General features: G+C 49.8%; 1 protein-coding gene across 1 annotated transcript in view; it reads left to right on the forward strand.

The window, feature by feature from the left end:
• The window catches only part of Mad1l1 (mitotic arrest deficient 1 like 1), a 315,330-nt gene that overhangs the window by 4,850 nt on the left and 288,986 nt on the right, over positions 1-21,494 (forward strand). Inside the window, exons 2-8 of the mRNA XM_050163154.1 lie at positions 2,921-3,080; positions 6,023-6,163; positions 9,244-9,423; positions 15,908-16,032; positions 16,657-16,738; positions 20,351-20,481; positions 20,598-20,712. Of these exons, the coding sequence (XP_050019111.1) occupies positions 2,931-3,080; positions 6,023-6,163; positions 9,244-9,423; positions 15,908-16,032; positions 16,657-16,738; positions 20,351-20,481; positions 20,598-20,712 (924 nt within the window). The 5' untranslated portion in view covers positions 2,921-2,930. The remainder of the gene's footprint in view (positions 1-2,920; positions 3,081-6,022; positions 6,164-9,243; positions 9,424-15,907; positions 16,033-16,656; positions 16,739-20,350; positions 20,482-20,597; positions 20,713-21,494) is intronic.

Raw genomic sequence — 21,494 nt, forward strand, 5'->3', positions numbered from 1 at the left:
CTCTCTCTCTCTCTCTCTCTCTCTCTCATTTTTCGAGACAGGGTTTCTCTGTAGTTTTTGGTACCTGTCCTGGAACTAGCTCTTGTAGACCAGGCTGGCCTTGAATACACAGAGATCCCTCTGCCTCTGCCTCCTAAGTGCTAGGATTAAAGGAGTGCGCCACCACTGCCCGGCTGGTCCCTGTCTCTTTAACAGACTTGTAGCAGAAATTTCTGTCCTGCCCAGTCCCGCAGCCTTTCAGTCCCCCTACACAGACTAACCTGTTTTGCCTCCCAAAGTTTAAACTAATTACTCCCCGATATCAGGAACCTCTTCCTGTGGTGGGTCTGTTAGGTGGGGTACCACAGGTTCTCCCACAGTGAAACCTCATCTAGCACCAAACAGTCCCCCACCAGTGTCCTGCCCGCACCCCCACTCTTTTATAAACCATTTAATTCTCTTTTTTGGTGTGTGTGGGGCTTCCCTTTTCAAATGATAGAGTCAATCCAGGTGGAAGAGAATGATGTTAGCAATTAGAAAAAAAGTTCAAATCCAGGGTTTAGCCACAGAAAGTTAATTACATCGGTGGTGGGGTGGGTGAAGTCTACAAGGTGTCTCACATTTCAGACCTCCCTCCGGCCCCAGGGTCTAGTACAGTTTACTTAGTCAAAGAGACACACAGCTGATTCATAAACTAGAGGTTTACACTCGAGTAAGACATCTGTAAAAACCTAGGTTGGAGAAATGCTCTCCCCAGCCCAGCTCTGGTCTTTATGGGAGGCCCTCTCCGTAGATACCCTCATAATAAACATCTGCTACCACCACTTAGCCTCCTGCTCCTTGTCTTGTTTCTTCACCTCAAGCACCCTGGACCCAAAAGACACCAGCACAGCCAGGTATTGGGATGGCCACTGGTTGCTCTCCCCACCTCCATTTGGGCCATAATGAGGGCTTCAAGCATGTTGGGCAAACGCGCTAGCACTGCACTGCAGCTCCAGCCCTCTGAGACCAGGTCTTACTAACCTGCGTAGCCGGGCCTTGAACTCAGACATGCCTGAGTGTCTGGGATGACAGGCCTGTGGCAGTAGCCATACTTTCCCTCCTTTAGTTTGCCCAGCTGTGACTTGGCTAGGGGCAAAGAACAGTTCACCTGACTCTCAGCTCACAGGCAAGCCAGGATCGTTGGTGTCCTGTCTGTCTTCCATGCTCCTCACCCTGGGTCTGGAAAGTTGAGGTGAAGTTTGAAGCGGTGCTTTAGGGGGCTGTGCAGCAGCTGACTCCTGTAGGTTGAAAGCACAGTGTCAGGCCACCCTGGGCCAGAGAGGAAGACCAAGGTTTTAAAGAAGAGCCTGGAGTGGTAGTGCATACCGTTAACACAGGCACTCCGAGTTTGAGGCCAGCCTGTTCTGCACTGGGATTTCCCAGTCAACTAGGGTTATAAAGAGAGCTTTTCTGGATACAAAACAGACTCTCACACAAAATCTCTAGAAACTTTAAAATAAAAGTTTAAAAAAAAGGACGAAAAAAAAGCACTCTGCAAGAAGCCTGGCTTGGCCGACGTGCTGTGAGCTGGTGTGTGTCCATGCACAGCAGATGGAGGCTCCCAGTGAGTGTCAACAATGACACCTTCCAGCATGGCCCTTCAGGTTCCTTTCCAAGGTGGGCTATCACCCAAGGGGGTTTATGGGTGAGGCTTAGTTAAGTGTATGTGCTAGGAACCTGTAGGACCTCTCTTTATGTGAGCCCCAGTGGAAGCATTGAGCAACATTGCTGGTAACAGCATTGCTGGGGCCACCATCACCTGACTGTTAAGTGCTTGTTTCTGATTCCCAGAGGCCACATTTGTGGTGAGTGTGGCTTTGGGAGGTGTGTCCCTGTACCTCTGAGCACCTCCTCTCAGCTGCCTGTCTGGTGTGCAGATGAGTCCTCAGGTGGCAGCTTGGGGTTGTGGCATGACATTTTGCAATCTCTGTCTCTGTCTCTGTCTCTGTCTCTCTCTCTCTCTCTCTCTCTCTCTCTCTCGTGTGTGTGTGTGTGTGTGTGTGTGTGTGTGTGTGTGTGTGTGGTGTGAGCACTGGATGATGCTTTTGTCCCCATCTCACATTTTGCAGTAGGAATGCTGGGATTACAGATACTGGCCACCATGTCCTGGTTCCTGGGGATTCACACCATGTCTTTCTACTGCAGGCACATGGGTGCCATGGTGTGAGTGAAGAACCATGGAGCTGCTCTTCTGAGGGCTCTGGGCGTGGAGCTCAGGTTGTCGAGTGTCGGTTGCTACTGCTTTTACCCACTGAGCCATCTCACTCTCCCTGTTTTTAAGTTTATTTTTTATTTCAAATTGTGCATGTGTTTGTGCATGAATACAGTGCTTAGGGAGGCCAGAAGACACTGGATACCCTGGAACTGGAATTACAGGCAGTTATCAGCCTGATGTGGGTACTGGGAGCTGAACTTGGGTCCTCTGCAAGCGCAGTAAACATTCTTAAACACTGAGCCCTCTTTTACCACCTCCCTCCCCCCCTTTTTTGGAGATAGGGTCCCTCTCTCTATGCAGACCTAACAGAGCTGGAACTTGCTGTGCATATCAGGCCGGCCTTGAACTCAGATCTGTCTGCTTCTGTCTGAGTGTTGGGATTAATGACTAAGCCACCATACCCAGTTCCTTTTTTCCCCTTTCTTTCTTCAAAGCAGAGTCTCATGTGGCTCAAGCTAGCCTCCTGCTCATGTAACTGATCCTCTAGCCTCTAGCTGCTGACCCAGACATACCGTATGGCTTTGCTTTTGTGCCTCATTTTCTCTCCGCAGTGTTGGCAGTATTGGCTCCAGGTTAACGTTGAAAACATGGTGGTTGACTCCACAATGGTCCTAGGGGAGCGGGCTGTGCCAACAGACAGCATTATAGGAAGGCTGGCTCTGACTTTTGCTCTGTCTCTGGAAGGAGCGTGACCATGGAAGACCTGGGGGAGAACACCACAGTCCTGTCCACCTTGAGGTCTCTGAACAGCTTCATTTCTCAGCGAGTGGAGGGAGGTTCAGGCCTGGACATGTCCACCTCTGCCCCAGGGTCCCTGCAGCTGCAGTATGAGAAGAACATGCAGGTGAGTGGCCTGCTTCGTGGGGCTTTGAGCGTACATCTGGCCAGGTGGGGCCAGCTCAAGCTTTGGGTAGTGGGTGGGTCAGCATGAGCTAGGCTACAGACACTTCTAGGCATTTATTACCTTGAGCCGTAGCTGGAGACCAAGGTCTGCCCTGAGCCATGCTAGGTAGAGGCTGCCTTGGTCACTCCTGGGTAGGTGCTTTTGATGTGGGTTCAGAGGACTGAACCCAGATTCTCACACTTGGGAGATGTGTCCTTTTTCAATTGAGTCATCTTCTACTGGGTGATTATATATATTATTTATATAATATATGTAACTTTATTATTAATTATTTAATATATATTATTTAATTTTTGAGACAGGGTCTCACTGTGTAGTCCTAGCTGTCCTGGAACTCACTATGCAGACCAGGCTGGCTTTGAACACTCTGAGATCTGCCCGTCTTTGCTCCCCAAGTACTGGGAATAAAGGCATGTACCACAGAGGGTGACATTTGCTGCCAGTTTGGATAGTTCCTTGGTGTGTGCAATACATAGCATAATCCCTGGCTTCTACCCACTAGGTGTCAGTTGTGCACACACCTCTAACCCTTTGTGGCAATTGGAATGTCTCTATACTGTACCAAATGTTCTTTAGGGGCCACTTTGCCCTCTGTGGAGAGCCACTGCCCTAGTCTGAGGTTCTGAGTTAAAGTGTGTATGAGTACCTCAAGAGTGCGTCCAGATGAAATGTTGGTTCAGTAAGTGAGTCACCCCAGGTTCTGTGAAGTAGAGCAATAAGGCCCCCATGAAGACAATGACTTCATGACAGTGCATGACACTTCCTCTGGGTCTCTTGGAGACCTGGCTTAATCACCCCTCTGGCGGTTCAGCTTCTTTGGTTTCCCAATTCTGGGCTCCTGGTTAGACACTCCCTGTCTGTCTTCTGGTTATCCAGGCATTAGCCAGGTGCTGTGGTTGTGCAGATGTGTTTAAGGTCTCCAGCCTGTGGTGATCAGGGGAGTCTCTGGGATGGACTCACTGTAAAGTTCTCAGGCTTGGAGGCTAGAACTTGGGAATCGAGGAAGGAGGATCCCAGCAAGTCCCAGGCCTGCCAGGACTACAGGGTGAAACCCTGCCTCAAAAAAAAAAATGAAAACCCAGAGTTAATCATGGTGTGATGGCGCATACCTGTCACCCGTCTATGCAGGGGGCAGAGACAGGATATTAGAAGTCCAAGGCCATGACTACAGAACAAGTTTGAAACCAGCTCTTGCTGCACTGCATAAGACTTGGTAAAAAGCCAGCAGCCAGTCAGCTGAGAGTGGCACAGCCTTGAACTCAACTCCCATAACCCCAGTTGCTCCAGAGCTACTCTTGAGATCCCAAGTTGTGGGCTAGCCTCGGCAACTTGGAATAGCTACAGCAGGCTGGGGTGGCTCAGTGGTAGTGCTTGCCTAATATGTGTGAGACAGGTGTTCAGGGCTCCATCCTCAGCACTGGAGACAGAGGGGGTGGGGAGAGAGGGAAAGAGGTGAGGTTGGGTGCGGGGTCTGGGTCTAAATCTCAAAATCAAAGTAGGAGAGAGAGAAGATCAGAGGGAGGGACATGGGCAGGTTCCAGGGACAGCATCTTTCCAGGTTGACAACTCAGCAGGACGGTGGACCTCTGTCCTCACTCTGTGAATTCTCCAGAGGATCTTGAGCTCCAGATTGCACAACTCCTGACTGGCTAGAATTTAGCCATGGAGATGATGATTGAGCCCCCGGTGTCCAGATGCCTAGCTCCAGAACAGTCGGCTCACACTGTTATAGGTGCCATGCTTGTGGTATCTTGTTAGCTGTAGAAAAACAAATGCATCCTCTCTCTGCAGACAAGCTCACAAGGTGTCGCTTTGAAATCCATCTGTCTTCCTCTTCTTGCTCTTTGTGTGGACACACATGTACACTTGTATACGGAGGCTAGGGGTTGAGGCTGGATGTCTTCCTCAACTGCTGTCTACTTCATTCTTTTGAGATGGGGCCTCTCACTGCACCTGGAGCTTGCTGGTTTGACGGGGCTGGCGTGGCTGGTGAGCCCCGGGGAATCTTCTGCCTCCGCCTTTCTAGTGCTGGGTTACAGATGCTCACAGCTGCACCTTGCTTTTGTTTTATTTCTTTGGTTTGTTTTTAGAGGCAGGGTCTCTCTTATAGAGCTGTGCTGGGACTCACAGAGGTCTGCCTGTCTCTGTCTCCCAGGTGCCGAGATTAAAGGTGTGCGCCACCATGCCTTTATGTGGGTGCTGAGGATCTGAACTCAGGTGTACTAGTTATTTTTCCTGTTGCTCTGATAAAATGCCCTGACAAAAGCAGCTTAAGGAAGAAAGGGTTGATTTTGTTGAAGCTGAAGGGTGGGGAGTCAAGGCAGCAGGAGCATGAAGCAGCGGTCACATCACCCCACACCAGGAAGCAGACAGGTGAACGCGAGCTGCTGCTCAGCCCTTTCTCCTCTTACCCGGTCCAGGACCCCAGGGAATGGTGCCACCCACAGTGGGCAGGTCTTCCCACTTCAGCTCTAGATACTCCTCTGTGGACATGCCCAGAGGCCCATCTGCCAGGTTGTAATAGATCCTTTCAGGCTGACAGTTAGCTCATAACAGGAGCTGTTGAGCTGACCCAAGGCCCTTTCCTTTTTAGTCTTTCTTGCTGCCTCCCACTCATTTCCAAATAGAAACTCAGACTTAGGACAGTGCTTTGCTGGGGCAGAATGTAGAGTTCAGCCCTGCCCTGCCCTGCCCTGCCCTCCCCATCTCCCTCCCTTCCTCCCTCCCTTCTTCCTTTGTTAATTTTTGATACAGGATCTTGCTATGTACCTGTACTCTTGCCTCAGCCTGCTTGTCCTCAGTGCTGGCTTTGCAGGTTGCCACCTGCCTTATTTGATGTGACTACCGATCCTTCTTTTCTCTCTTTGGTATCAACTGCTCAGCTGGAGGAAAGAGCACAGCAGATCCGCTCCAAGTCCTACCTCATCCAAGTGGAGCGGGAGAAGATGCAGATGGAGCTGAGCCACAAGAGGGCTCGGGTGGAGCTGGAGCGAGCTGCCAACACCAGTGCCAGGAACTACGAGGTGGGTCTAGCCAGTCCCAGGGGCAGAGGGCTCTGTGTACTTGTCAGGCTGTGCCAAACTGGGACCCAGCTGGCGGGGCTACCTGATGCTAGCAGGTTGGAGAAGGGTGACTTGAAGTGGGGATGACCTTAGAGGGGGCTGTTGGGGTGGCTGTTGCTCGGTGACCCTGTGTTGTGGGCAGACCTGTCCCTGACTGGCCCCTGTTTCCTCTTTTCTCCAGAAGAATTGCAGTGCAGATCTGGAAGAAATAGTGGGTGCTGGGGTAGGAGTAGGATAGGGTGATAGGCTCAAGAGGTTGCAGGCTCTCAGGGAGTCTTGGGGTCTATGTTGTGTCTTACCAGAGCTTCATGAAAGTGCCCTGGCATGGGGGTGGGCCTGTGGGGAAGTGCAGCCCTGTGACTTGGGGCATGTGTAGTGCAGGAAACTGTAATTGACTATTTGTGTATGTGTGGGTGTGGGTGCACATGCATGCAAAGGCAATAAGGTGACCTTAGTGTCATCCTTAGGAATGCCACCCATCTCCTTTGAGATAGATTTTCTCATAGGCCAGTGGGCCTCGGGATCCTCCTTTTTCTGCCTCCCTACAGCTAAGACTAAAAGTGTGTCCCCATATACTCTTTTTTTTTAAAAAAATATTTATTTATTTATTTGTTTGTTTATTATGTATACAATATTCTGTGTGTATGTCTGCAGGCCAGAAGAGGGCACCAGACCTCATTACAGATGGTTGTGAGCCACCATGTGGTTGCCGGGAATTGAACTCAGGACCTTTGGAAGAGCAGGCAATGCTCTTAACCACTGAGCCATCCCTCCAGCACCCCCCCCCCCCCATATACTCTTGACTTTNGACCTTTGGAAGAGCAGGCAATGCTCTTAACCACTGAGCCATCTCTCCAGCACCCCCCCCCCCCATATACTCTTGACTTTTTATGTGGGTTCTGGGGATGGAACTGAGGTCCTCAGGCTTGCAAAGCAAGCACTCCTGACCGGGCCATACTCCCCTGCTTCAGTTTTATTACCAGCTTTGCCGGGATGATCTAGGACTCTGGTCGGAATGGAAGTGCCACCGTGACTCAGGTCATGCATCAGAACTCAGAGTCCATGTGGTCTTCCCTTCACTGTGATGGCCATCTGCCCTGTCCTTGTCTGATGTGCCCATCACAGTTTTTTTTTTTTTCCCTTGTGAGAATGGCTGGCGTCTTCCCTGGGGTGGTGCTAGTTGGGTGAGTTGAAGTCTGGCATATAGAGTGCTGGCTGTGGTGTGCTGTCCTGGATTGGCAGTTAAGACTGAAGTCCCCTTGTTAGGGTCCTATGTTGGTTACTTTCCTTGCTGCTGTGACAGAATACCAGACAAAAACAGCTTAAGGATGGGAGGGTTTATTTGCTTCACAGTTCAAGGGCCACGTCACACCCAGTCAAGAAGCAGAGAGGTGGATGGTGGTGCTTGGCGTTCTCCTTTGTATTCAGTCTGATCCTCAGACTTGGATCAGACTGCCCGTTTCAGGGTGGGTTCTCCTTCCTTAGGTCAGCCTCTGAGGGAGCATCTTCATAGATCACTGAAGGTGTGTCTTCTAGGCCGTTCTAAGTCTTGCAAAGTTGACAACCAAGATTAAGCATAACAGGAAGATCTGTCCTACCTGGACCATGTCCTGTGCTGGTGGCCTGGTCGTGCCTCTTGGGCATATCTCTCAAGGGCAGAGCCTGTCTGCTGCCATAGGTCTCTGGTGTGCAGTGTTCATGAGGTCTCACGGGCATGGGGACAGTAGTGAGGACTGGCAACTAGGTCTGGAAGGCCCCTCCTGGGGAGACAGAGGGCAGCAGTGGTGGCAAAGCAATGTCCTGGCCCTTCTGGCTCCCAGCTGCCTTCTCAGAGGCCTGTTCTTCTGTCCTGCTCAGAAACACTCTAAGGGGTGAGGTCTTGGAGTTGTCAGACTGTCTGTTGGAGTCTTGACATCTACAGTGGCTTTTCTGGGACTGCTCATTTGATGGTGGGCAGATAAGATAAGTCAGGCGTCCCTCCCAAAATAGCTACCAGGGAGTGAGACTGAAGGTCCGAGGACCTGTCTGTATTGGGCTGGCAGTGCCAGTGGAGTGCTCCTGACTCTGGCGGTGCTGTGATCTATCTCTCTCTCTCCTCTCCTTCCTTCCCTCCCCTCCCTCAGTCACAGAGCCTCACAGAGTAGACCTCCGGGACTTGCAGAAGGGTCTTCCTACTGAGGCTGTAAGATTAGTTACTGTCCCCTTGGATCCCTTCAAGGTGTGGTTCAGCCTTCCTTCTCCCTAGGGGCTGCAGCACTCTGTGTGTGTGTGTGTGTGTGTGTGTGTGTGTGTGTGTGTGTGTGTGTGGTGTTGAGCCTTTCTTGGTTAGGGGCTGGAGCTCTGTTTTCGACACAAGTGACATCTTCCTTCATTGAGTAGGACTGCCTGCTGAAGTTCTTGGTGGATCTAAGTAGGAGCTTGGATGGGTGGCTTCTGCTGAGGGCAGAGTGACCATTCTCAGCATCTGTCCCCAGGCTCAGCTGGAGAGGCCCAAGGCTGACATAAGCCTCATGTCTCTGTGATGGTAGTCACAGTGTGTGTGACTGAACCTCAGTACTGTCCCCACCTCTCTGGACCACAGAGCTCCCCTGGAGATTAGTGTGGTGGCCCCGAAGATGTGTGAGATGGACACTTGGGGAAGTAGTGGCCCTGCCTGCAGGCCGCCATCAGTGTCCCTTCCTTGCTGTAGTCATCTTCTCCGTGGGGAGTCTCAACGCATTTTAATGACAGCCTGAGCATGGCCAGACAAGATCTGCTGGCGCTGCAGAAGCTCCGCTTCATTCCAAGGTCAAGTCTGAATTGTAGATTTTCTATGCTTTATCTCCTCTTGCAAGGAGGGTGGCGGTGAGCAGATGGTGTGACGAGTGTGTAGTGCGGTCCATGCCAATTGCCTCTCAGAGTGGGAGGCACCATGCTGCCGCACCAGGAGCCCTGGCATCCAGGTCTCTCGTCTTGTCCTGTTTCTGTCCTTTTGTGGCTGATAGGCCTGCCTAGCTCCTCTGTGTATCACACTCCCTGACCAAGCTCTTCCTTCTCCACAGCGTGAGGTAGATCGTAACCAGGAGCTCCTGGCACGCATTCGACAATTCCAGGAGCGTGAGGCTGCGGCGGAAGAGAAGATGCGGGAGCAGCTGGAGTGCCACAGGCTGTGCAAGCAGAACCTGGATGCTACTAACCAGCAGCTTCGGGAACTGGAGGATGACCTAGCTACAGCCAGGGAGGTGAGCGAGTGCCTGAGACCGAGACTCGCCCTGGTACAGGTGGTTGTTTTCTAAGACAAAAAGAATGAATACAGCTGGGTGGTGGTGGCGCACGCCTTTAATCCCAGCACTTGGGAGGCAGAGGCAGGCGGATCTCTGTGAGTTCGAGACCAGCCTGGTCTACAGAGCTAGTTCCAGGACAGGCTCCAAAGCCACAGAGAAACCTTGTCTCGAAAAAAACAAAAAAAAAAAACAAAAAAAAAACAAAAAAAAAAGAATGAATACCGTGGTGACAGCAAGACATCTTCATTTTTTTTTATCTGTTTGTGTGTGAACAGGTACACGTGTGGGTGGGCACATGTATGTGTGTATGTCTGTGGGGGCCAGAGACCAGCCTTGGCTGTTCTTCTTCAGGTGCTGTACACCTTGTTTTTATTTCAAAGGTTTCTTTTTAATTATACATAAGCATATAGGTATGTGCACATTAGTGCAGGTGCCCATGAAGACCAGAAGAGGGCATCAGATCCTCTGGAACCGGAGTGAAAAAGCAGTTGTGAGCATCCTCTCCATGGCAGCCCAGGCGCTTTAATCGCTGAGCCATCTCTCCAGCATCCCTCCCATCCGACACTGTATTTTGGGACAGGATTTCCCTCTGACCTGAGACTCACCAATTAGGCTAGACTGGCAGGCCAGAGAACTATAGGAACTAGTGTCTCTGTCTCCCTGTTCCTGGGATTCCGAGCTCAGGCCCTTGTGCTTACGCGATAAACGCGTCACTGACTGAGCTGTCTCTCCACATGACCTTTGTTTTAAATACACATATCATGAGTGACTGCGTTTGGGGGGTTGTAATCACAGTACAAACACCAATTTTTCTATTCTACAGGGCCAGTGAGAGGCAAGGCCTTACTTTGTAACCCAGGCTGACTTCAAACTTGAGACAATCCTCCTGCCCCAATCCCTGTAATCCTGGGATGAGCTGCCTTACATTTCTGAATTTGCTCTTTATAATGTGAATTATAGAGTTGGCCAGTCCACTGTTTTTGTGTTCTCCTATCTGTGCAGTAAATGGCTTCCTGTGTGAACCCATTGGCTTCCCAAACATTGCTTTGTTTGGGCAAACTACCCTCTGCGAAACTCTCTGGCTGCTGCCACTACTTGCTGGGCTGTGTTAACAGCAACTGTGAAGTATTGGTGTTGCTATCATCTTGTCTGTCATGGATAGGGAGGGAATGTTCTGGAAGTTCTGTTACCTTTTTCCCCAGACGTTGTAAGTAGGTGCCTGTGAATTTGCATGTCTTTGATTAGGAGCGAATTCTGTTAGCATCAGAGATTGCCTTTGAACCAGGGTGCAGGTGTGGCGCAGTCCAGTGAAGCTGCTGCTGGTCTGTTTCGAAGGTTGCCTGAGTGTGGGTATGGAGAGAGTTGTCCCCCCCCCTTCCCGTCCCTGTGTTCAAGATCACAGGTGCCAGAAGGGAACAGCTGAGAGCTCCAGGGGCCAGCCGCCTGGCGTCATTGGTATTCCGTGCCCGCACCTTCTCCACTTGATAGATCCTCGGAGCGGGCTGCGGGTTATTTTTGCCTCTGCAGCGCCAGGGAGCATGTTAAGGTTGTTGGCGCATCTGTCTTCCGAAGCAAGTCTTGGCAGGAGAGGAGCCGTGATCTGTTTCCAGACGAGTGGGCTCTTGTTTCACAGAGACCTGGCCCGGGTCCTTGGCCCCTCCGTGGTAGAGGAGGCCCTTGCACACCTCAGCGAAGAGTAGAAGAGGGTCAGTGGCCCCTCCTTCGGGAAGCCTTTCCAGGCCCACAGCCCAGAGTCACAAGCCCTCCGCTGCAGTGTTCAGTCACGTGCCCTGATTTGTCACCTCCCCACCCTCGACCTGCTGTTCTGCCGTTCATCTGTGCACTTGCTGACGTGTCCCTCCCCCCGGATATTTGTCCTTCATTAGGGCAGGCTGTCCCTGTCGTGGCACTTAATACCTTGTGTGTGTCACTGAGTCAGAGAGACCTCTAAAAGGTGGCACTCACTGTGAGACGGTGTTGTATGTAGGTGCACACACCTTGTGCACATGTGAAGGCCATGAGCTTGCCATTGAGGTTCTTTGTCGGACACTATCGACCTTATTTTGTGACACGGGGTCTCTTAGTAGACCCGGAACTGTCTCCTGGCCTGATTGGCTGTCTGCCTCCTTAACACTGGGACTGCAGGTGTGTGGCGCCACAGCTAGTGTCATAGTTAGGGTTTCTGTTACTGTGACAGCACACCATGACCAAAAACAACTTGGGGAGGCAAGAGTGCTTTTCAGCCTGCAGTCAGTCCCTCATGCAGAGAAGGCAGGGCAAGAACTCAAGACAGGAACTGGAGGCAGGATCTGAAGCAGAGGCCATGGAGGAACTCTGCCTACTGGCTTGTCCTCGCGGCTTACACAGTCTGCCTTACAGCACCCAGCCAGGACCACCCTTGTGGGGCGGCACCACCCCAAGTGAGCTGGGTCATCCCACATCAATCACCAATCAGTAAGAAGCTCCGTAGGCTTACTCACCGGTCAGTCTGGCAGAAGTGTTTTCTGAGTTGATGCTCTCTCCTCTGGAATGACTGTTCCTTTTGTCAAGCTGACATAAAACTAGCAAGCACACCTAATAGTACACGAGTGCTGGGGATCTGAACTCAGCCTCATGTGTGCAGCAAGCCCCCTCCTAACGGGATCATCTCTCTAGTTTCCTGATAAAAAAGATTTTATTTTATGTGTATGAGTGTTTCGCTTGCTTATATCTGAGTACACTGTATGCAGAGGCCAGAAGAGACCATCAGGTGCCCTGGAGTTATAGACAGTTGCAGGCCACTGTGGGTGCTAGGAAATGAACCCAGGTCTTCTGGAAAAGTGGGTAGTGCATTTAACCCATGAGTCAAATCTCCAGCCCCCTGAAGTTACTTGTTTATTTTTGAGACAGGGTCTCACTATATAGCCCAGCCTGTCCGCAGACTTACTGTCTAACTCAGCCTCAAACTTGCCTGCCTTCAGCCTCAGGCTCTCAAGTGCTAGGATTAAAGATGTGGGCACTGTTGTCTGGTTTGAACATGTTCTTTTTTGTTTTAATTTTTTGAACTTTCTTCTTCTTCTTCTTCTTTTTTTTTTTTTTTTTTTTTTTTTTTTTTTTTTTTTTTGTTTTTTTTTTTGTTTTTTTTGGTGGTGGTTTTTTTTTTTTTTTTTGGACTGTCCTGGAGCTTGCTCTGTAGATCAGACTGGCCTCAAACTCACAGAAATGCGCCTGCCTCTGCCCCGAGTACTGTGATTAAAGGAGTGACCACCACTGCCTGGGTGAACTTTATTCTTACTAGTGTGACATGTGTGTATGGGTGCATCTCTGGAGGTCAGAGTCATCTCTGGAGTTGGCTTCTCTCCTTTCTTATGAGAGTCCTTTCTGAGTGGCAAGCTTTTCCTGTTGAGCTGCCACATCAGCCCTGGTTTTGGGTGGTTTGTTGTTGTTGTTTTTTTTTTTTTTTCTTTTTCTTTTTTAGACAAGGGTTTATGTATTTCTGGCTGGACTCAAACTAGCTCTGCAGCCAAAGATAATGAAGTTACTCTTGGGGAACCAGTGAATTTATGCTTCCGTAGAGCACGGGTGACAGGCTCCTGACAGGAAACTGAAGTCTGCACCCAGTGTGGATGATGGTTTCCCCACAGCTGCGTAGATGGCTCCTTCTTCCTTTAATCTTTCCCAGCCTCCCCAAGGCCCCAGGCCACATGCAAATTAGTACAGAATTGAGTGGGTGAGAAGAATGGCTGCAGTGGCTGGATACTTCAGATGGCTCCAGTGACCCTCCACATCCCTTCTGTGACACACTGTCTGCAATCAGCAAGCCCAGTGTGATGATCTTTTGCAAGCAGGAGCAACTGGTCAAGAAGATAGCAGCTGTTGCCTGGGGAGAATAGCATTTTGTAGCAATAACCTTGACTTGTGATCCCCCTGCCTCCACCTCTCCCCAGCTAGTAATACAGGCGTGTGCCATCGCACTGTTTCTGGACATGTTCTTAATACTGTCATAGTCTGTGTGTTGTGATAAGGTGCAGGCTGTTGTGAAGTAGGGTTCCCCTAGCCAGCCTCCCACAGGAATGGATATAACACTGGTGCATCCTAATGGCCTGTCAGCTACAGGGAAACAAATCTTGTGGACTGTTCTAGAGGGCGCTACTTAGAGATAGATAGATAGATAAATAAATAAATAAATAAATATGCATGTGTATATATACATACATATACACACATATATATATATGCAGCTGTTGCTTGGGGAGAATGAATATATATATATATATAGAGAGAGAGAGAGACAGAGACAGAGAGAGACAGAGAGACAGAGACAGAGACAGAGACAGGGAGAGAGCACTTTGGACTCCAATGTAGGGCCATCCAACATCACTTAATGGTCTTTTTTGGGCCCACTCTGGCGATATTTCTCCGCAGTTGGCTTCAGGCCACTCTTTCCAAATGTTAATTCATGTAGCAGTTCTAAGTGGGCTGGCTTCTCTGAGTGACTAGGCCAACTTGCTCTTTCTAGGAAAGCAGCTGGGGAGATCTGCAGGGGAGGTATGGGTGGAGCAAAGGTGGAGGTTCCTGCAGGTTTCTTTGGGTAGACATTCAGTGTTGTCACATGTACTTTCTGTCCATCTGTGAGTCTGCTGGTCGGGGCCTACTGGCTTTGCTCTGAGAATGCACTTTTTCTGAGTACTATGGGTCTCTATTAGCTTCATTAACCCAGGTTGCTTGCTTCATCCTGAGGGGCTTTTATGGTAGGGATTCTAGGCATGTGCTCCCTCTGGACCACATATCAGCCTCTCACTGGGGGATTCTAGGCAGGGGCTCTACCACTGAGCCATACTCCAGCCCCTCACTGGGGGATTCTAGGCAGGGGCTCTACCACTGAACCACACCCCAGCCCCTCACTGGGGGATTCTAGGCAGGTGCTCACCACTGAGCTGCACTCCCTATATTCCACCCAACCCCTCGTAGGAGATTTCAGTTAGTTGTTCTACCATTGTACTACATCTCTGCCCTCTTTCTCTCTCTCTTTTTTTTTTTGAGATTAAGAAAATTATTTTTATCAACATTTATGTGTTTGCATGTGCACATATGTAGGTATGTGCCTATGAATGTAGGTGCCCATGGAGTCTGGAGGCCAGAGGTATTAGATCCTCTGCAGCTGGTATTATAGGCTGTTGTGTCAGCTGATATGGATACTGGAAACTGTCCTCTAAAAGAGTAATATGTGTTCTTAACCACTGAGCTATTTCTCTATTTCCAACTTTAATTTTTTTATAAATCTTTTGAAATTTTTTATTGAGCTATATCTTTTTAAAAATATTTATTTATTTACTATGTATATTGTGTTCTGCCTGCACACGAGGAGAGGGCACCAAATCTCATTACAGATGGTTGTGAGCCACCATATGGTTGCTGGGAACTGAACTCAGAACCTCTGGAAGAACAGCCAGTGCTCTTAACTAGGAGCCATTTCTTCAAGCCAACTTTAATTTTTTCTTTTTAACTTTAATTTTTTTAAGACAAGGTCTTACTCTATAGCCTTGGCTGGCCTTGGACTCACAGAATCTGCCTGCTTCTGCCTACCCAGTGCTGGGATTAAAAGTGTGCGCCACTCTGCTTTACCCTCTTTACTCTTTACTTTGAGATAGGTTCTTGTTAAGGTGCCCAGATTGGCTTTGAGCCTGTTCTGTATGCCTCAAGGGGCTTAAACTTCTCTCTCTCTCTTTCTTTATTTTTTCTTTTAATTTTTTGAGAAAGAGTTTCGCATTGTAGCCCTTACTGTCCTGGAACTTCCTTTGTAGACCAGGCTAGCCTCAAACTCACTGAGATCCACCTGCCTCTACCTCCAGAGTGCTGGGATTAAAGGCGTGCACCAACCCCGCCTGGTCAGAGGCTTAAACTTTTAATTCACTTTCCTCAGGTTCCTGTGTAGCTGGCACACCAGGCCTGTACTCCTGCACTCTGTTGAAACAAAGTTCTGATGACAGCCTGTATCTTGGCCAGGACCTTATGGTCTTCCCATCCTGGGTTGCCTTCTGTTGGAATGTTGGCATGTAGGCGTTAAGGAGGCTTAGAGTGACAGAGGTCTGAGGTGTGGAGAAGGCTGAGGTTGACACTCTGTCCAGGGCGCTGGATGTGGTTGGTACTCTGTATGGATGCTAATGGACATCCGAGGGTCAGATGTGGCTACTACCAGCTTTCCTACGGGACCTGGCTGTGACCCACGTCTGTGACAGTGATAAAGAGCACAAGCAGGCCTTTGGCTGGGATGCTTGTGAGAGGGTGTGTTGTCTAATCACCGCGTGCTCCAGGAGAGTGGGCTCTGTTCTGCCCTGGGGAGCACATGAGAGGTGCCCTGCCCTTCCTTTCTCCTCCGTCTCTGTGTGTGAAAGCAATGCTTGGGTACTTAGTCTGCATGCAGACAGGACCCCAGTGAGCAGCCAGTTTTCTCCACTTGCAGAGGATTAGTTCCTTGAAGGGGCGTGTCTCTGAGATGCAGTTAAGTGCGATGGACCAGAAGGTGCAGGTGAAACGCCTGGAGTCTGAGAAGCAGGAACTGAAGGAGCAGCTGGACCTGCAGCAGCGGTGAGAGCATGGCTAGCCTGTGTCAGTCCCCAAGACAACCGTGTCACAGACCACACAAGGGGCACACAGTGAGGCCTCTGGACTTGGGAAGTGAGCCTCAGAATAAGGGGGTGACGGCTCAGTTCTTTTCTTCCTGGGGTGAAGTGCCTTCTTGGAGCTGGCTTCCAGAGGAAGGCCAAGCTAAGTTAGGTTTTGAGGGCACAGGTTGCTGTGCCTGGGCAAACAGTTATAGGTCACAGTGGACACGGATTTATGGTGGTTAGTAGGTGGTAGTCAGGAGGCTTTGGATTCTGCCCTGAAGGTCTGGCCCTTACCCTAGGCAGGTGTTTACTGAGGAATGTTCTACCCCTAGTATGGGCAGGCCCGGGTGTTCTCTGATGGCTGCAGCAGCACCATGGCTGGCTGACACCATGGACTGAGTGGTGGACAGAGAACTAGGTAGTGCCACAGCTAGCCTGGGCTCCCTTGTAACATCATCAGTGTCCTAGTCTTAGAGCGTGTGCAGAGGCTGGCCCAGGACTTGGGGTCTCCCTGCATAAGGTGTGTGTGTTTGCATTCATCCTGGGGCTCAGGCTGAGGGACGTTATGAACTGGCCTTGCATCTACTTTCCCTTTCTTTCACAGGAAATGTCAGGAGGCAAATCAGAAGATTCAGGAACTTCACATCAGTCAAGAAGAAAAAGCTGACCAGGAACAGAAGATTAAGGTAGGCGTTTCCTGTCTGCCTGGGCAGCTTCCTATACTGAGCAGGGGTAGGGCCAGCCCTCCTGTCAATTACAGACCTTCCTGAATGGAGGCGTGCTCAGTGGCACGTGAGGGTTCAGGCTGATTATTTTGTGGATGCCAGGTCCTGTGCTGACAGGCAAGGGAGGCCACAGTGAGTGATCAAGGAAGCTGGTACCTAGTGACAAAGGCCCTAGGTACCCATGGGAAGAGGTAACACAGAGGACTGTGCAGTTGAGGCTTAGAGAGGTGGGGCCAGGACACAGCTGTGACTCCAGAGAGGATGAGAGGGGAAGATCACAAGTTTGTGATCAGCTTGTACTACAAGAAGGAGTTTTTTTCACGCCGAAGCATGGCTGAGCTAGGGCTAAGCCAGGGCTGTCTGATTTAAGGTCAGGCTCCTTTACTCAGGTGCAGGACTTCTCAACCTGTGGGTTATGAGTGACCCTGTCATAGCATTGCCTAAGACCATCAGGAAGCACAGATATTTATATTATGATTCATAATAGTAGAAAGATTACAATCATGAAGTAACAACAAAAGTAATATTGTGGTTGGGGGTCACCACAACATGAGGAACTGCATGAGGAAGGCTGAGAACCACTACTCTAGAGGGTGTCGCTGGAGAGCTGGTGCCTTGAGCTTCTTCCATGGCTTCCTGTTGCCTTTAGGGTATTATCCAGTGCCAGGAAGGAGGGCTGTGTCACTTGTCTCCCTGCTGCCTCTGCTGTGTATGTGTGTGTGTGTGTGTGTGTGTGTGTGTGTGTGTGTGTGTGTGTGGAGGTGGGGATGGGCAGCTCCAAAGCAGAAGGTGGCTTTGCTCCTAGAGGGTGGGCTTAGCTCCTTATGCCTCTGGCTACCTTTTTTTTTTTTTTAAGATTTATTTATTATGTATATTGTGTTCTGTCTGCATATATTCCTGCATGCCAGAAGAGGGCACCAGATCTCATTACAGATGGTTGTGAACCATCATGTGGTTGCTGGGAATTGAACTCAGGACTACAGAAGAGGAGCCTGTGCTCTTAACCACTGAGCCATCTCTCCAGCATCTTTGGCTACTTTTTTTTTTTTAACCTGGCTCTGTTGTCTCTTTTTTTATTTATTTGCTTAAATATTTGTTTTTATTTCTATATATGTGTGGGTTTGTGTTATCTGCAGAGACCAGAAGAGATCTGGAGTTGGAGCTAGGGGCAGTTGTGAGCTGCCTGTCTGGGTCCTGAGAACTGAATTTGGATTCTCTGGCAGAGCAGCAAGTGCTCTTAATTGCTGAGCCTTCTCTCTAGACCCCACTCCCTGCCTTCTTAGTTACCTTCTTCCTGGTTCTTGTTCCTTCTGTAGTCCTTGGCCCACCTCTCATTATTTCCTTGTTCATAGAGGTTGACCAGTTGGTCCTCTCTGTCACTCCGTTCCCACCACTTGGATGGAGCTGGGCTCCATGAAGATTTGTTGATTTGATTTGATTCTGGTTTATATACAGCCTATACAGTGACTTGTCACTAGATGCCAGTGCTACCTTGTGAAGGGCCAGGGTGACAGGTGCAATGTCGGAAGGTCTGTCACACAGTGGGAACAAAAGAAACTGTTGCAGGTTCACCATTGGTACAGCAGAAGCCAGCCATAGGCAGAGGTGTGCTGTGCGCTTAGGCGCCTGCTGTTGGGGACCAGAGGGCCCCACATCTGGAGGGGATGTGGATAGGCACAGGCAGAAGGACAGTGGTGTGTGTGCTGGCCCTGAGGTGGAGTCCAGGGCTGCTGTAGAGTTGATGATGAGGGCGCCCCTTAGCAGCATAGCAGCCTAGGCCTGGAAGGCTTCCTAGATGCTCGGGACAAGGTAGAATACCTCTGTGGCTCCCATGGCTTTGATGAGAAAAAGATTTATTAGTTAGAAATTAGGTGTATTTTTGTATCTGTCTCTGTGTGGGGATGTGCATGTGAGTGTGAGGGTACATGCGTGCAGCTGTCACAGGGAGGCCAGAGATGATGCCTTCCCTGGGCCTGGAGTTACAGACCGTCGTGAACTTGACATGGGTGCTGAGGACAGTGTTGTTCCTCAGGATGTTGTTCCCCACCCACCCCTTTTTTTTTTGTGGTGGGAGACAGGGTCTCTCACTGGACTGAGATTCTCCATTGGCCTCTCTCTGCTTAGAATTACAACTGCGTACCACTGTTCCCAGCTTTTTTTTTTTTTTTTTCAAATTTCAGTTCAAAAGTTTTTTTGATTTTATTTATTTATTATGTATCCAACATTCTGCCTCCATGTATGCCCACATGCCAGAAGAGGGCGCCAGATCTCATTAAAGATGGTTGTGAGCCACCATGTGGTTGCTGGAATTGAACTCAGGACTTCTGGAAGAGCAGCCAGTGCTCTTAACCACTGAGCCATCTCTCCAGCTCCTAAAATTTTTATTTATTTATTTTTGAGTCAAATCTTTCTATGTAGCCCTAGCAGCCCTGGAAATATTTATTTATTTATTTATTTATTTATTTATTTATTTATTTATTTATGATTTCTGTCTCTTCCCCACCGCCGCCTCCCCTTTCCCTCCCCCTCCCCCAATCAAGTCCCCCTCCCTCGTAAGCCCAAAGAGCAATCAGGGTTCCCTGCCCTGTGGGAAGTCCAAGGACCACACCCACCTCCATCCAGGTCTAGTAAGGTGAGCATCCAAACTGCCTAGGCTCCCACAAAACCAATACGTGCAGTAGGATCAAAAACCCATTGCCATTGTTCTTGAGGTCTCAGTAGTCCTCATTGTCTGCTATGTTCAGCGAGATCGGTTTTAACCCAGGCTTTTTCAGACCCCGGCCAGCTGGCCTTGGTGAGTTCCCGATAGAACATCCCCATTGTCTCAGTGTGTGGGTGCACCCCTCGCGGTCCTGAGTTCCTTGCTAGTGCTCTCTCTCCTTCTTGAAGTTTGCAGGCAAATGGATGGAAATAGAAAACACTATTCTGAGTGAGATAAGCCAGACCCAAAAAGAGGAACATGGGATGTACTCACTCATATTTGGTTTCTAGCCATAAATAAAGGACATTGAGCCTATAATTCGGGTTCTTAGAGAAGCTAAATAAGAAGGAGAACCCCTCCCCCCAAAAAAACATATAGGCTTCCTCCTGAACATTAACCATCATCAGGCGATGAAAGGAGACCAGAGACAGAGACCCACATTGGAGCACCGGACTGAAATCTCAAGGTCCAAATCAGGAGCTGGAAATCTTTTTGTTGACCAGGTTGGCCTTGAACTCACAGAGATCCTCCTGCCTCTGCCTCCCAGGTGCTAGAATTAAAGGCCTGTGTTACCATACCTGCCTTTTTTTTTTTTTTTAAACTGTGTGGGTTGAGCGGAGTTAGGGCCTCATGCTTCCTGCGTGGCAAGTACTTACTGGCTGAGTTAGCTCCCTAGTTCCTGGCACCTCCATGTTCTCTTCCCTGAAGTGATCCTCATGATCTCAATGTCCCAGGCCTTCTGCCTGCTCTAGATCATTCATTCTGTAGCTGGAAGCCTGTGTGTCCTTCAGGTTAGCCTCTTTGTTTTACCGAGGCTCTGTTTGCCATGCTTCCTGGCTGCTCACTCACCTTTTTCCTCTTTGCCCTCACAGGACCTGGAGCAGAAGCTGTGCCTGCAAGAGCAAGACGCAGCCGTGGTGAAGAGCATGAAGTCTGAGCTGCTGCGTTTGCCCAAGATAGAGCGTGAGCTGAAGAGGCTGCGTGAGGAGAACACTCATCTGAGGTGAGGGCCCGTGCGCAGCCTGCTGCCCTAGCTGGGAGTTGGCCGCCTGGGCTCACTGTCCCTTGGGTTCGTCCCCAACATGTGTGACTGTTGGCATGACTGTTCTGGCCCTACAGGGAGATGAAGGAGACCAAAGGGCTGCTCACCGAAGAGCTGGAAGGTCTGCAGAGGAAGCTGGGCCGTCAGGAGAAGATGCAGGAAGCTCTGGTTGACCTGGAGTTGGAGAAGGAGGTGAGTAGTGGGTGAGCCATGTCTACAGGGCTAGCCTCTGGCCTGTCTGCAGCACCCTGGGCATCTCTGTCAAGCACAGTAGCTGGTCAGCTATGGGGTCGCTGTGGTGGTGTCATGGGTAGTGCAGTCAGCTGAGACTGCAGTCATTGCTGACTGTTGCAGATAGAAGCTTCTTCCATTACAGCTGACAGCGGTACAGTCTATGGGCATAAATGCAGCTCTTTAGAAGGCAACTTGACAGATCCTTTATGTACAATAGCTGTTGTTTCTGTACTAGGGTCCATGACATCCCCACCTACCAGATGGGAGTTCCCTCTTCTGGAATGAGCGTCAAATCTAATCAGAAAGCAGTTGGTTACCCTGGTAACGTACCTGCCATGGTTGCACCCTTAGGCTCATTTTGCTTGGTTGCTTATTATTGTGCGCAGAGGCTCTAAGGCTGGATAAGGCTGTTGATAACAGTTCTTCCCTAGCAGCCTGCATAGTCCCTTGCAGCACCCCAAGGACTAGCTAGTAGAGAGGAAGCATCAGCTCAGTTCTAGTGTGACTTCTCTCTGGTCTCCACAGTGTGTGCTGTCTTTAAGCAACAAAGTCTCACCATGGAATTCTGGTGGGCAACCAATAGCAGTCGCAGTTTCTGTTCATTGTTTTAGAGCCTCAGAGGCCTCTCTTGACCTCTCTACCTTATGTTTTGAGACAGAGTCTCTTACTGAACCTGGAGCTTACTAATTCAGCTAGGCCGGATGATCAGTGAGCTCCAGGTCTCTGCCTGTTTGTTCTCC

This window comes from Alexandromys fortis, unplaced genomic scaffold, assembly GCF_014885135.2.
Source record: "Alexandromys fortis isolate MF-2015 unplaced genomic scaffold, M_Fortis_MF-2015_v1.1 scaffold_144, whole genome shotgun sequence".
In the NCBI taxonomy this organism is placed as follows: domain Eukaryota; kingdom Metazoa; phylum Chordata; class Mammalia; order Rodentia; family Cricetidae; genus Alexandromys; species Alexandromys fortis.